The following is a 12,808-nucleotide window of genomic DNA, read 5'->3' on the forward strand; positions in this document are numbered from 1 at the left end:
AAATTCGGTGGTGGAGTGGCATGTTTCTGGACAACCAGCCCAATTGACGTCAGGAAAGGCATAAAGGTCAAGTGTGAAATTGGCGAGAGCTGAAAGCCGAGATTGGCAGTGCCATGAACATATCGGAGAATCCACTTGACCATTTGAAAATGGGCCTGGGATGGATTGTGCATGTATTGAGCAACAAGATTGACACTGAAAGCCAAATCGAGACGCATGAGGGTGAAGTATTGTAGGGCCCCAACTAGACTGGGATAGAATTTAGGATCCAAGAGAGGAGGAGAAAAGCCCAAGTCCTTCGATTTGGATGTGATGGGAGTGACAACAGGTTTACAATTTGTCATCTGAGCCCAACGTAAGATATCCAAGGCGTATTGAGTCTGTGATAAAAAGAGACCATGAGAATTATGAGTAACTTGTATGCCAAGAAAGTAATGCAAGGGTCCTAAGTCTTTCATATCAAATTCACTATGGAGAGTCTAAATAAAGTGATTCAGAACTAAAGTATTGGAACCAGTAAGAAGGATGTCATCCATATATAAAAAGAGAAATATAGTTGCATCAGGGGATCGAAAAGAAAATAGAGAAGGGTCAGATATACAGCAAGAAAAACCAAATTCAAGTAAGAAGGAACTAAAACGATCAAATTTGATGGTCGAGAAACCTCGACAGTTGCTCCATAAAAACAGATTCTTGAAGGTAGCTATGGAGAAAAGCATTTTTGACATCTAACTATCAAATTTCCCACATGGGCACAAGAGCAATGGATAAGACCGTTCTAATAATATCAAATTTAATAATTGAAATAAAGGTTTCAAGAAAATCAACACCATCGATTTGATGGTAGCCCAATCAGTGTCGCAAAATGCACATAAGAGCAGTGGGGTATGCTCTCAAATTGTAATTCACGCAACAAATATGGAAAATGATACCTTCTATTACCTATTTACTACTTTTTTTGTACTTGATTTTTTTTTTTAATTTTTTATTTTACTTAATGGTTAAGAAAGTAATTATTTGTAAAATTATATATTTTTTTAATTTTTTCTTAATGATTAAGGATGTTAAAAAAATATTTAAAATAAAATGATAAAAAAATAAATACACTATAAGTAATAAATAAGTAATAACCCTATCACTATCCAACAAACATATTAGAATATGATCATCACATATATATTGCATGAGACATATACGTTGTGTATATTAATATTAGAATATTATATATGCATGCGGGTCATTTTTTAATTAATATTGTTCAATGCTAGAAGTAGTACTAATGAGAAATATATTAATTAATTTATACAAATATATTAATTTATGGAAATAATTGATTTTTGAAAACTAGTTGGAGTACGGCTTTTTTATCATATAATTATATATTTTGGTTCCAAGAATAAAAAAGTAAAAGAATCCAGCATGGAACCAAAGAGATCGATTATGATCATCAGCTCAGATCGAAAAGGTGAATCACTTGGGCTGGTTTGGTTTTATAAATCTTTCAAATTAATCATCTTATCACATCGAATATAATTCAAATATAAATATTTTTTATTTTTTATTTTTTCATCTAATCATTATTTAATTATTACAATTTTCTTAAACTTCTAAAAAAATACAAAAAAAATAATTCAACTTTCTTAAATCTAAAAAAGAAATTATATTAAAAAAATTATATTCTAATATTTTTTTAACTTTATAATTTTTTATTCAATTTTTTTTTCTCTCATTTCTCAAAATCTCATAAAAATTAACTAAAATATTTCATTATTATTCACAAATTATCTTATTATTTTTCATAAATTTTTATCTCATATGTATAATTAAACTAGACCTGAATCAGTTGTGAGCAGGAATGCTTCTCCATGCAGCTGGATTGGAATGTTTACCAGCTAGTCCTTAATTGACAGGAAAACCTCTTCATGATCACCACCCATTACATAAGTACTGACAAACCAAAGCAAAAGCCAGACCACTCACTTCTTTCTATATATACGTTTAATTTCTTGTTTAAGACAAGACCTTGGAAATCAGGTGAACGTACGTCGTCCTTGATTGGCTAGAAGAATCTTGGGGTAATGGTGGGGGAGTTGGCAATTTAAAGTCAACCTCAATCTGAAGTCTCCAAATATGATATAAAGTGGTGAGTTGCCGCTTACTCATTATGTAGCATATTGGTCATTGGGGTGGGGGAGTTGGCAATTTTTTAGATTATAAGAATATTATTAAATTCTTAATAAAAATTAATGGGAGTAATACAAATTTATTGCAAAGAACATGTCTATACATTTCTAGAGGGCTTAGCATATGATATTGAGTGTGGATGATAGATTGTGTCGTATTGGTATTCTCCTTGTTTCTAAATGCGATTGTTGTAATGTAGGTCATATTGAAGATATGAACCATGTGCTCTTTGAGTGTGATTTTCCTAAAAAAGTATGGTCTTTCTTTAGCACTCTTTTTGGTATTCGTATTGGAAGAGCTTGGAAACAGAATTCTAAGACTTGGTTCAAGTGTGCTAGCTCATCTCCCAAGTGGGATTTATTGTGGGCATCATGCTCATCATTGTTACTTGGCGCTTATGGAGAAGAAGATGTCTTGCTCGGATGGAAGGTATTCTGGAATCTCATGAAATTGTTGCCCATTCTATTTGTGTGTGGTTAGGTTCCCTTTGTCAGGTGGCAAAGCAACCTAAGCGATTATCACGCCGGGATGACATGATCCTTGAGGTCTTGCGGATTAAACCGATGGTTCCTAAAGTCTCTTGTTGCAGAGCAATAAGGTGAGTTAAGCCACCATCGGGGTGGCACAAATTAAATACAGATGGTAGCAGTCATGGCAACCCAGGTTCTTGTAGCATTGGTGGGGTTATTCGTAACGATTTAGGGTGACATGTTCAGGCTTACGCCTCACATGTTGGCTTTGGTTCCAATAATAAAGCAGAACTCATGGTGCTCCTTCAAGGTTTGAGAATTTATAATGAATTAAATATCACTAAGGTGATAGTAGAAATTGATTCGAAGGTGGTTATTTCTTGGTGGCTTAGAGGGAGATGTGATGTATGGTACCTAGAGGATTTTTTGGAGGAAATTGTTGGGTTGTACCGTACTATGCAATGCCATTTTCAGCATGTCTTTCGTAAATGTAATAGGGTAGCGGATTGGTTAGCCAAGTCTGGGGCTTCAAGAGTAGAATTGAGTTATTTTAATCATTGTAATATGCCTCGAATCCTTCGAATATTGCCCCGTTTCGATTTTTTAGACCTTCCCTCATTACGATGTTAGGTCTGGTTTTTTTTTTTTTTTTTTTTTTCTATGGTTTTTATTGTTATTCTTGATCCATAGGCTTGTAATATAAAAGTTTTTTTAGCTGCAACTTCTTTGGATTTCTCCTTGGGCCTTGTTTTTGTTTCCACGGTATTCTTCTACCACAAGTAAAGATTTTATTTCAATAAAGATGGGAAGAAATCACTATTGGACATGTGACCTTCCGATCTTTTTTTTTTTTTTTTTTTAAAAAAACCATATACATTATCTAAGTTTACATGATAATAGAAAAAATATCAATAGGCTGTAAATATATCATGTTTCTAAGATATCAAGTTCCGAGGACATCAATATACCACAAAATTATTATGTCAAAGATATCACATAATATGGACTTAAAAATAAATAGCATGCTCACGTTTAAATTCTAAAACTCATAAATCACATGAATATATGCATAAAGTATTTCCCAAAATATATATTTCAACCATTACGAAATTTACTCAATTTCCACTTGTACCCAACTAGCAATATAGCCAAAATTTATACGAGTTTTGCACAATATCAAGCAAAAGGAACCAATTATTTTTAACCAATAAAAAAACCATTAATTAAAGAACCACTTTATCTCGTTTGCTAATCCAACGTCCGCCAATGTTCCTCGAGTTAATGAAATAGATACCTAGAACCTAGTCGTCGACCATAAAGAAAGATATCAATCCTCACCCCTTAACTGGACATACTCTAACTTATCCACATATATAATTGAACCCATTAACTTCACCTTATAGAAATATTTTATATAAAATTAATTTTTTTCATCATTCATTATTTAATATTTTACACTTCATATCTTATAAAAAATACTTCACAACATATATATATATATATATATATATATATAACCATGCCGCCAAATAAAATAATTATAATAATATCAAAACGTGTTAAAGAGTTGTAACCAATCTGCATAAAAAAAGTTCAAATTAATTAGTTACATTATTTGCGTCTCGATGTATTATAAAAAAAAAAAAGAAAGTCTACTTTACCTCTTCAATTTGATACCTCTATTTGACCGCTAGTTAAAATTTATTTTTTATTTTTATTTTTTTTACTTAATGGTTAAATAAGTGATTTTAAGTGTATTGTTGTATTTTTTTTATTTTTTAAATATATTTAAATATGTTAAAAAAATATGAAGAGAAAAAAAAAAATTACGCTGAGCGGTATGCCCAGCGGTCAAAATGGGCGGCATAGTAGCCGCCCCCTAAAAAAAATAACATTATAAATTATTCTTCTTACAATTAACTTAATTAGATATATCAGTTGACCTAGTCTTTGCAGCGAAGCATCTCTACAACCTGGGTCATGGTGGGCCTGTCATCCTTGTCTTCTGCAACGCATTTCAAAGCCACCTTGAGCAGAAGTTCCATCTTAGCCGAGTCATATCTGCCGGCCATGCTTGGATCTACAATCTCCTCAATATCCCTTGAAGCTTCACCATCAACATGCATGATCTTCTCCCTCACCAGCGTGTCCAATCTAGTATGCTCTTTCGCCCCTCCGCCACCAGAGCTATGCTGCGTACCTGTGGGGCTCTTTCCAGTAACCATTTCCAGCACCACAATCCCATAGCTATAGACATCAACTTTAGAGGTGATAGGAAGATTATAAACCCATTCAGGAGCCATATAACCTCTAGTTCCTCTCATCTTTGAGAAGCTTGAATGATCATGCTCACTTCTATTCAGTAGTTTAGACAGACCAAAATCTGCTACCTTTGGTTGATAGTTGGAGTCCAAGAGTATGTTATGAGGCTTTACATCACAATGTAAAACCCACTCTAGGCACTCTTCATGCAAATAAGCTAGGCCTTTCGCTGTGCCCACTGCAATATCAAACCTCTTTTTCCAATCAAGTTCGTTAGAAGTAAGTTTTTCTGCTAAGGATCCATGCTCCATGTACTCGTACACCAGAAGCCTATGCTTTCCCTCTGCGCAGTAGCCCCAGATGTCTATCAAGTTCATGTGGTTAAGCCTTCCAATCGTGTTTACTTCTGCTAGGAATTCGGCTTCTCCTTGGTTAGCGTCGTCGAGTCTTTTGATTGCTGCAACTCGCTTATCGGGCAGTAAACCTTTGTAAACTACCCCTCCCCCTCCTCGTCCAATCACTTCAACGAATCCCCTTGTGGCCTTTTTTAGCTCAGAAAACTTGAATCGCTTGAATCTAGACATCAGCAGGTATCCTTCTGCAACTGGGTCGGAATTTTTATGGCTCATGATCAAGAAAAAGAACACCAGGAAAATGCAGGTTACCTCTAGGCCTCCCACTGCAGTAGCAAACCAAAGCAAAAGCTTCAATGTCTTATTTTCATACGTTCCTCTAACTTGCCTGCTAAGTTCGGCTACGCAATTCAACCTTGATTCGGCGGCATCCAGCCTCTTGTCATAGACAAAACCAGCTTTGGGTACTTTTAAATAAAAGTCTCCCTCAAAATTTGGTGTAACTTGTCCATTGAATAACTCGTACTTGGGGTAACATAAATAGCCACCGTAGTCAGCAGCGCTAAATTTAAATTGGAAACCTTTGCAACCACACGTCGTCAGGCATTCGTTTTTACAGTGTTGTAAGGTCACATTAGGCTGGAACTCTATATCATAGCCATAGAACTCAACATGAGAAAGTTGGACAAAACTAGACAGCTTTTCATGACTCTGATTGCAAGGGAGATTGAAGTCTGCTTCACACCCAAAAGACCAATCAGTTGGATCTTTGATCTTGAATCCCTGCAAGCAAGAGCATCTCCTGCCGGAAGCATGATCATAACTGCAAACACTATTGGGCCCACATATGCCATGAATCGTGCATGGATCCGACACCGCTTGCCATGTAACAACCCAATCCCACCCTTCATTCATTGCCTCCAGGCTGTACAATCGAAGGTTACCATCACGATCAAGAGTTAATCTTCTGTGAGTTTTCACACCAAAATCTGTAGCTAGGATCTCCAAATGATCAGATGACCAGAAATAGCCCGACTCGTTCAGTACTGCAGCTCTACTAGAGTTGTACATAGACCTTCCGGCTAGTCCAGGATCACTAAGCCATGGATCAGGCCAGTAGAGACTGGATACAACAGGACCTTGGTATAACAGTCGAAGGACATTATCGTTGTCAAAAAATAGCTTATAGTAGCCAGAAGAATAGTCTACTTTGCTTGATTTTGATACAAGGGTTGAAATCCTGGTTAGTGTTTGTTGTGGAAGAAGAGTATCTGTTGGTGAATCAAAGCTCTGCCAGATGACACCACTCTGAGAATGATTTAGAACAAGATTTCCGGTGTTTTGGAGCTGTAGTTGCAATTTCGAGGACTCTAAAGGGGTCGAGGCTGCTGTTCTGGTGGCCCAAACGGTTATACCGACAGAGTTTGTTATGCGAAGCTTGCCATCTTTCGAAAGCGAAAGCTGCGAACCTTTTCCATCAACCGGATCATCTCGGTTTGCCATCCAAACAACGGTCGGAGCTGAGGACCTTGTCAACCATATGGCAAAGCTGAAAGCATTTTCACCGACCGGGAAAAATCCGGCGGAGAAATCACCATTGAGAGAAACCAGTTTGTCGCTTGGGTTCTCAACAGATAAAGATGAGCCTCTGAGAATGTCAAATGTTTCTGATGAAGAAGATAGGAGAGGAGTTTGGAAGAGCATAAGAAGAAGGAAGAAAATTGAGGTATCCATGATGAGAATGCAAGAGAGTTACGTAGATGCAAGAGAGTTTCTACTTTCTGTGTCTTTATCTACAGTACTGATAGATGCATATATAGGAGAAGAGAGCAAATGTTCGCCATTTGTTTTCCCAGCCCACTTGTTAATAAACTAAAAGGAACGTTTGCAAGACCATTCCTCAGACAAAGACTATGGGTGAGAAACCATGATCACGGGAAATAACTGTTTTATTATTGTACGTCAGTGTTGATTTTTCGAACTCAATGGAGACTTTCAGATTGTTGACGTACGTGTCTTTTTCATTTATAACGTCATTATTTAGACAAGAAAGAAGTCGATTGAAATCTTAACTCTTTATATATCAAACGTCATGCATGGAAGATTTTCTGATTAATAGAGGTGTAATTCAGCGATGACATCACACTATAAAAAAATTATTTATTTATAGTTAAATATTTCTTAAAGAAAAATAATTATTTTTTATTAAAATGAATCTAATTTCATCACAAATAATCATTTTATCATAAATAATCTATTATAAATATTTGTCACAATAAATATATGAAAAAAAAAGTGAACTAAAACAGTTATATTATTCATATGAACAGATAATATTTTTTTCGTATATTTCAAAAAAAAAAAAAAAAAGCCCAACTGGCCTTCCGACGTCAGACCGGAGAAAAAAATGGAGGGCAAATCGGACTTCTTAACATTTCTCATCTATATATATGGAGGGTCGTGTTCATCGTGGCAAGCAAGGCGGCGAGGAGTGATTTTATTAGGTGTTGTGGGGTATCCTATCAATTAAATTGTAGAATAATGTATTTATTTTGGAGTCTACCATTCATCACGCAATTATTGAATGCGAATGCAACAAACATAATATATATATATATATATATATATATATATATATATTATGTCATACACAGTGTTTATTGGATTTTCTCAGCCATCAATAAAGACAGCTTATTTTTAGCCTCATTTGTTTTTATAATTCCCCTCGATATCATTTTATATAATCATTATAATTTTTTAAAATTTATATATAAAATAAAATAAGGAATTCAAAATTTTCTAATTCTAACATTAAAAAAATATATTCTAATAATATTTTATTTAAATTTTTAATTTTAATCTCATCTCATATCATCTGTAAAAACGAACGAGACCTTGTAGTGCAACTTGACCTGTTGACCATACATATATATATATATATATATATATATATATATATATATCTATGATATATCACTGTTCTAGAGGATTTTTTATATAATTTTTTTCTTTTTCCCATATAATTAAGTATTTGAATTGTTCAGTGCGGGAGTTTATATTGATCAATCATTAGTTCCAAATTTATACACTTGATTTTTTGTTCATATGTATGTGTGTGTGTGTGTATATATATATATATATATATATATATATATATATATAATGGCTGCAGGAATAAGTAAATAAAAATATAGCATATAGCCGATGATCGATCAAAGTCGCCGTGTGGAGGCCGGGCCAACCTATATAATATAATGGAAAAATCTAGTTGTAAGTAATTTTGCGTACTAATACGCGCATCCATTCAATATGATTGGTTAGAAAGTAGATTTTATTGAAAACAGTGCTAATTTGAATTTAAAATATGAAGATAACAGCATTAATACGCAGATTGATACGTAAACTTGCTTGTATATAACAAAACTATAATATAATATAAGATTGAAGAAAAATGAGGCTTCTCAAATATTCGTATTGTTATTCTTCTAACGCATGGATTCAAATATTTGAATGACATTATAACTAATTAATGACCACACACACACAAACATATCCCCCTTATACTTGTGAACAGTAATAAACAGTTACATTTTCCTCTTCCACATATGTTCTTCTACATCCTCACAACAATTATCTTCCTCACAAAATCAACCTAAATAATCACAAATCACTACACAACACCATACAACAGAGTAAGGGAGCTGCGTCGTGGCTACTAGAGGCGGCATACGGCAGCATCGTGGTGATCCTACAGCTATGGATTGGGATCCCGTGAAGAGAAAGGGCGTGAGAGGAGTTGGGGTTTCTGCTGGAGGAAAGGAGGAAACGGAGGGGTCGTCGGCGAAGGAGGAGGCTGGTGGTGGTGGTGCAGTGGCATGGGGGAGGCTATCGGTGGCGCTACAGGGAGAAACCCGTGCGTATAGAGGGGCTGCATGCGTGGGGCTAGGGAGGAGCTACAGGTGGTGGGTTCCATGGAAGTAATTCACAGCGTAAGGGGAACTCAGTGGTGGTGCTTGGTGGAGCTAGGGTTGAGCTGCAATGGCGTAAAGGTGGAGATTCGTGCGTTGAGACCTATTTCGGGTTGCTCGAGTGCGATTGAGGGAGGAGCTGCCAAGGGGCTTCAACGGTGGGGTTTGGTCACCGGCGTGAAGGGAAGCCAGTGAGGTGGTCGGTGACACAACAGGGACGCGCACGGCTGCGCTGGGTTGCTTGAGGGAGGAGATCGGGTGAGAGAGGGAGAAAAGGAAAGTAAGAGGAAAATGCTAGGTTTGGGGTTTTAAATCTCAATCCTTCATATTGAATCCTCAGATTTAATCCAATGGTAGAGGTTTAAACACAGATTTAAACTAACTTAAAATGGATATTTAAAATATAAATACTATATCATACACTTAAAATCACTTTAATTTATAAAATATTAATCTTTCATGAAGTTTTGCTAAATATTTTTAAGAAAGTAAAACTATATAAATAATTAGAGTTTTTAACATAATTTAAATCTCATAATATTCTTAATTAACTAAAAAAAAAAGAAGAAGGGCGAGCACGAACAGAGAAGGTGGATTAGCTTCATACAAATTCACTACATCTTTTGCATAATTAGAGGTAACATGACATGCATACATTGATCTCTACCGTCAAATATGATTAATTTATAGAGCTAAAACTTCCCTACAACTTTAACATTATTTTCAATAATTTTATTTTTTTGGACACATCATTTTCAATTAGGCAAATGGGCAAACGTGCACGTGATACAACTGCTAGTGTGTGTGTATGTGTGTGTGTGTATATAAAAGAAAACGACCTATTTTGGTATATATATATGGTTGGGTGTTTCGATACCCCCAAACTTTGTTCTGAAATATTAATTACGTTCAATTTTTAGTTAACGCAAGATGTAGTCCGATGGGGCCGTATGCTCATTGGTCATGATGACAACCAAGCTGTAGAAGATATTACATTCGATTTAATTAATTAAGTGGCTGCTAACTTGTACCAATTAATCTCGTATCATGATCATTCCTCGTATTATTTAAATTTTACAAATTAAATTATATATGTCACATGGATGATATATAGTACGTATAACAACCTTTAAATAAAATTATTTTACAAAATAATAATAGCATTAAAATAAAATAAATGTGGAGGCATGCATCTATTGATAGACATATAGCAACAGATAAAATGAGATGGCATAAAAATTTCTCAAAATTTTTCAAAAGATTTCACAATTCTTTTTTCAAATATCACTTAAATTATCAAAATTACTTTTCAACTTTTTCCTTATTATGCCAGGAAATATGCCGCATTTATATGTCGGGAAATTAAGCTTATGCTTCAAGCTTATCTAAGAAAATAGGCAAAAGTCTTCATTTCTATTTACCAGAATTTGATAAAGATGCTACTTGTCAGATTTTAATAGTTGAATTGAAATATGTTGGTCTTCGGCATCGTTTGGATAGTCAGATGAGATGAAATAAGAAATATATGAATAGTAATAAAATAATTTATAAATAATAATGAAATATTTTAAGTTAAACTTTTTATTGAGTTATGGGAAATGAGCGAAAAAGTTGAATAAAAATATTATAAAGTTAAAATATTGTTAAAATATTATTTTTAATATTATTTTTATTTTGAGATTTGAAAAACTTGAATAGTTTTTTTTACATGAAAATTTTAAAAATTTATAATGATTAGATGAAAAAATATGAAAAAGAAATTGAAAAGTGATTATATTTTATTAATATTTAAATATTAAGATGAGATGAGGTAAATTACTTATCCAAACGGGCCTAAGACTCTAAAGTAGTCAAATGGAAGTTTACATTTCCATAAAGAAAAGCACTAGCACGCTAATGCCTTTCTTTTTTACGGTGGATTGTCATGGAATTAACTTGTGGTGCTTCAAGGGACCAAACTCTACTATTATGGAACCTAGTTAGTTTTCTGCATATAACCATGACTTTCAATGGAATCAGGATAGGGTTGGAGGATTGTGGCTCAAAGGGGTGTTTTTTTTTTGGTCCCTCTTTTGACTTATACTTTTCCTCTTTTGTAACACCTCGTTCTTCCATGGATAAGCATGAAAGTCAGTTTTAGAAATTTCTAGGACCAAGCTAATGTGCTATTATTACTCTTGACTAAATTATTTTCTTAACGAGGCACTAAATATAAAGATTCTTCGTAATAAATAAAATCGTTCTATATTAAACATAAAACAGAGCGTGGAAGCATATATTAAAAAAATTTCAAACTTTGTAGTGTAAAAACTATGACTTAAAATCTTTGTATATGATTTAAGCCTTTGTCTCGCCTCCCTGGACCAAGTCTCGTCCTATAACTCTATCTTCATATATATTCTCACATGTGATGGTTTAAAAACATAAAACAAATTAAAATGAGTCGTAGACTCAATAAGAAACTCATTATAAGGTAAACATACTCAATGTAATGTTTTTAATAAAACATTTCATGCGTGAGAGTAAAATCATGATAATTCATACATATGCTTATAACATGTATGACTTATCTTACTAGCCCACACACTTGATTATGTGTGCAAGGTTGTGCACCGACTCCACATTCTTTAACCACAAAGGGAATCGCTAATAGTATCCTAGCATACTATGGTAGACCACGCTTAGGTCCGTGGCTTGCACATCCACCTATAAAATGGCATTAGTGCCATGCATCTAAATGACCATTTTATTAATTGTTAGTTTATCTTACACTTGAACTTACGAAACTTACATGTCTTATACGATATAAGATGAATGAGATGCATAATACATACATAGCTATAATATACGGAATGAAACATGATCATGAATTATAAAGAATGGCATACTTGCTGATATCATGACATGTGTGGTATATAAATACTGGCTTCCAAAGAACTAACTTTAATAGTAATATATATAATTAGCTAACGTGTGTTAATCATAATTTATGATCAAACTACTTATCTTAGAGCAATGGCATTGGATTAGCCATCTCAATCTTCAAAATTTGACTAATATGTAATTTTTTTGCTTTTAGCTAATCACTCAAAACTTGAAGTCTACATTGGATTATCCACCACACTCTCTATAATAATAAAATATTATTCTTTTTTATTATTTATATTTCTTTAATTATTTTCTTTATTTTTCAAATATTTTTTATGTTTTAGTTTAATAATCTCCAATAGCCTCCAACAATCATATTCATTTGGAAAACACTAGAGCTACAAATAAATCCCACAAAGAGATCCCACAAAGACATTAATAGTGTGACATGTGCCCCTGCCCCCGCGACCTTTCTTTTTCTCTTTTTTCTCATTTTTCTTTTCTCCTTCCTTCTCCCCTGCTTCCCCTCCTCCCTCTTACCCTTATGAAGGCCACTCTCCTCATAAGGAATGAAGCGGGATCTCTACCTAGTGCCGCAGCAAACGAGATTCTCTACCCAGTGCCGCTACCGACGTCTTTCTGGCGTCAACCCAATACCACCGTCGCCCACAACCCCCCCCCCCCCCCCACACACCTTGGGTCA

The 12,808-nt window shown here is 34.4% G+C and overlaps 2 protein-coding genes across 2 annotated transcripts in view; one reads left to right on the top strand and one right to left on the bottom strand.

The window, feature by feature from the left end:
* The window catches only part of LOC121261882 (nuclear envelope-associated protein 2-like), a 36,489-nt gene that overhangs the window by 7,095 nt on the left and 16,586 nt on the right, over window positions 1-12,808 (top strand). The window lies entirely within an intron of this gene.
* On the bottom strand, window positions 4,554-7,003 carry LOC121261879 (putative receptor protein kinase ZmPK1). Its single transcript, XM_041164286.1, has one exon. It carries the CDS (start codon window positions 7,001-7,003, stop codon window positions 4,598-4,600), a length of 2,406 nt encoding a protein of 801 aa, XP_041020220.1. The 3' UTR covers window positions 4,554-4,597.

This window comes from Juglans microcarpa x Juglans regia, chromosome 4S (genome assembly GCF_004785595.1).
Source record: "Juglans microcarpa x Juglans regia isolate MS1-56 chromosome 4S, Jm3101_v1.0, whole genome shotgun sequence".
Taxonomy (NCBI): Eukaryota; Viridiplantae; Streptophyta; class Magnoliopsida; order Fagales; family Juglandaceae; genus Juglans; species Juglans microcarpa x Juglans regia.

Excerpts from the sequence above, each read along its gene's own strand:
- LOC121261879 (XM_041164286.1), bottom strand. The coding sequence starts at position 7,003 with ATGGATACCTCAATTTTCTTCCTTCTTCTTATGCTCTTCCAAACTCCT.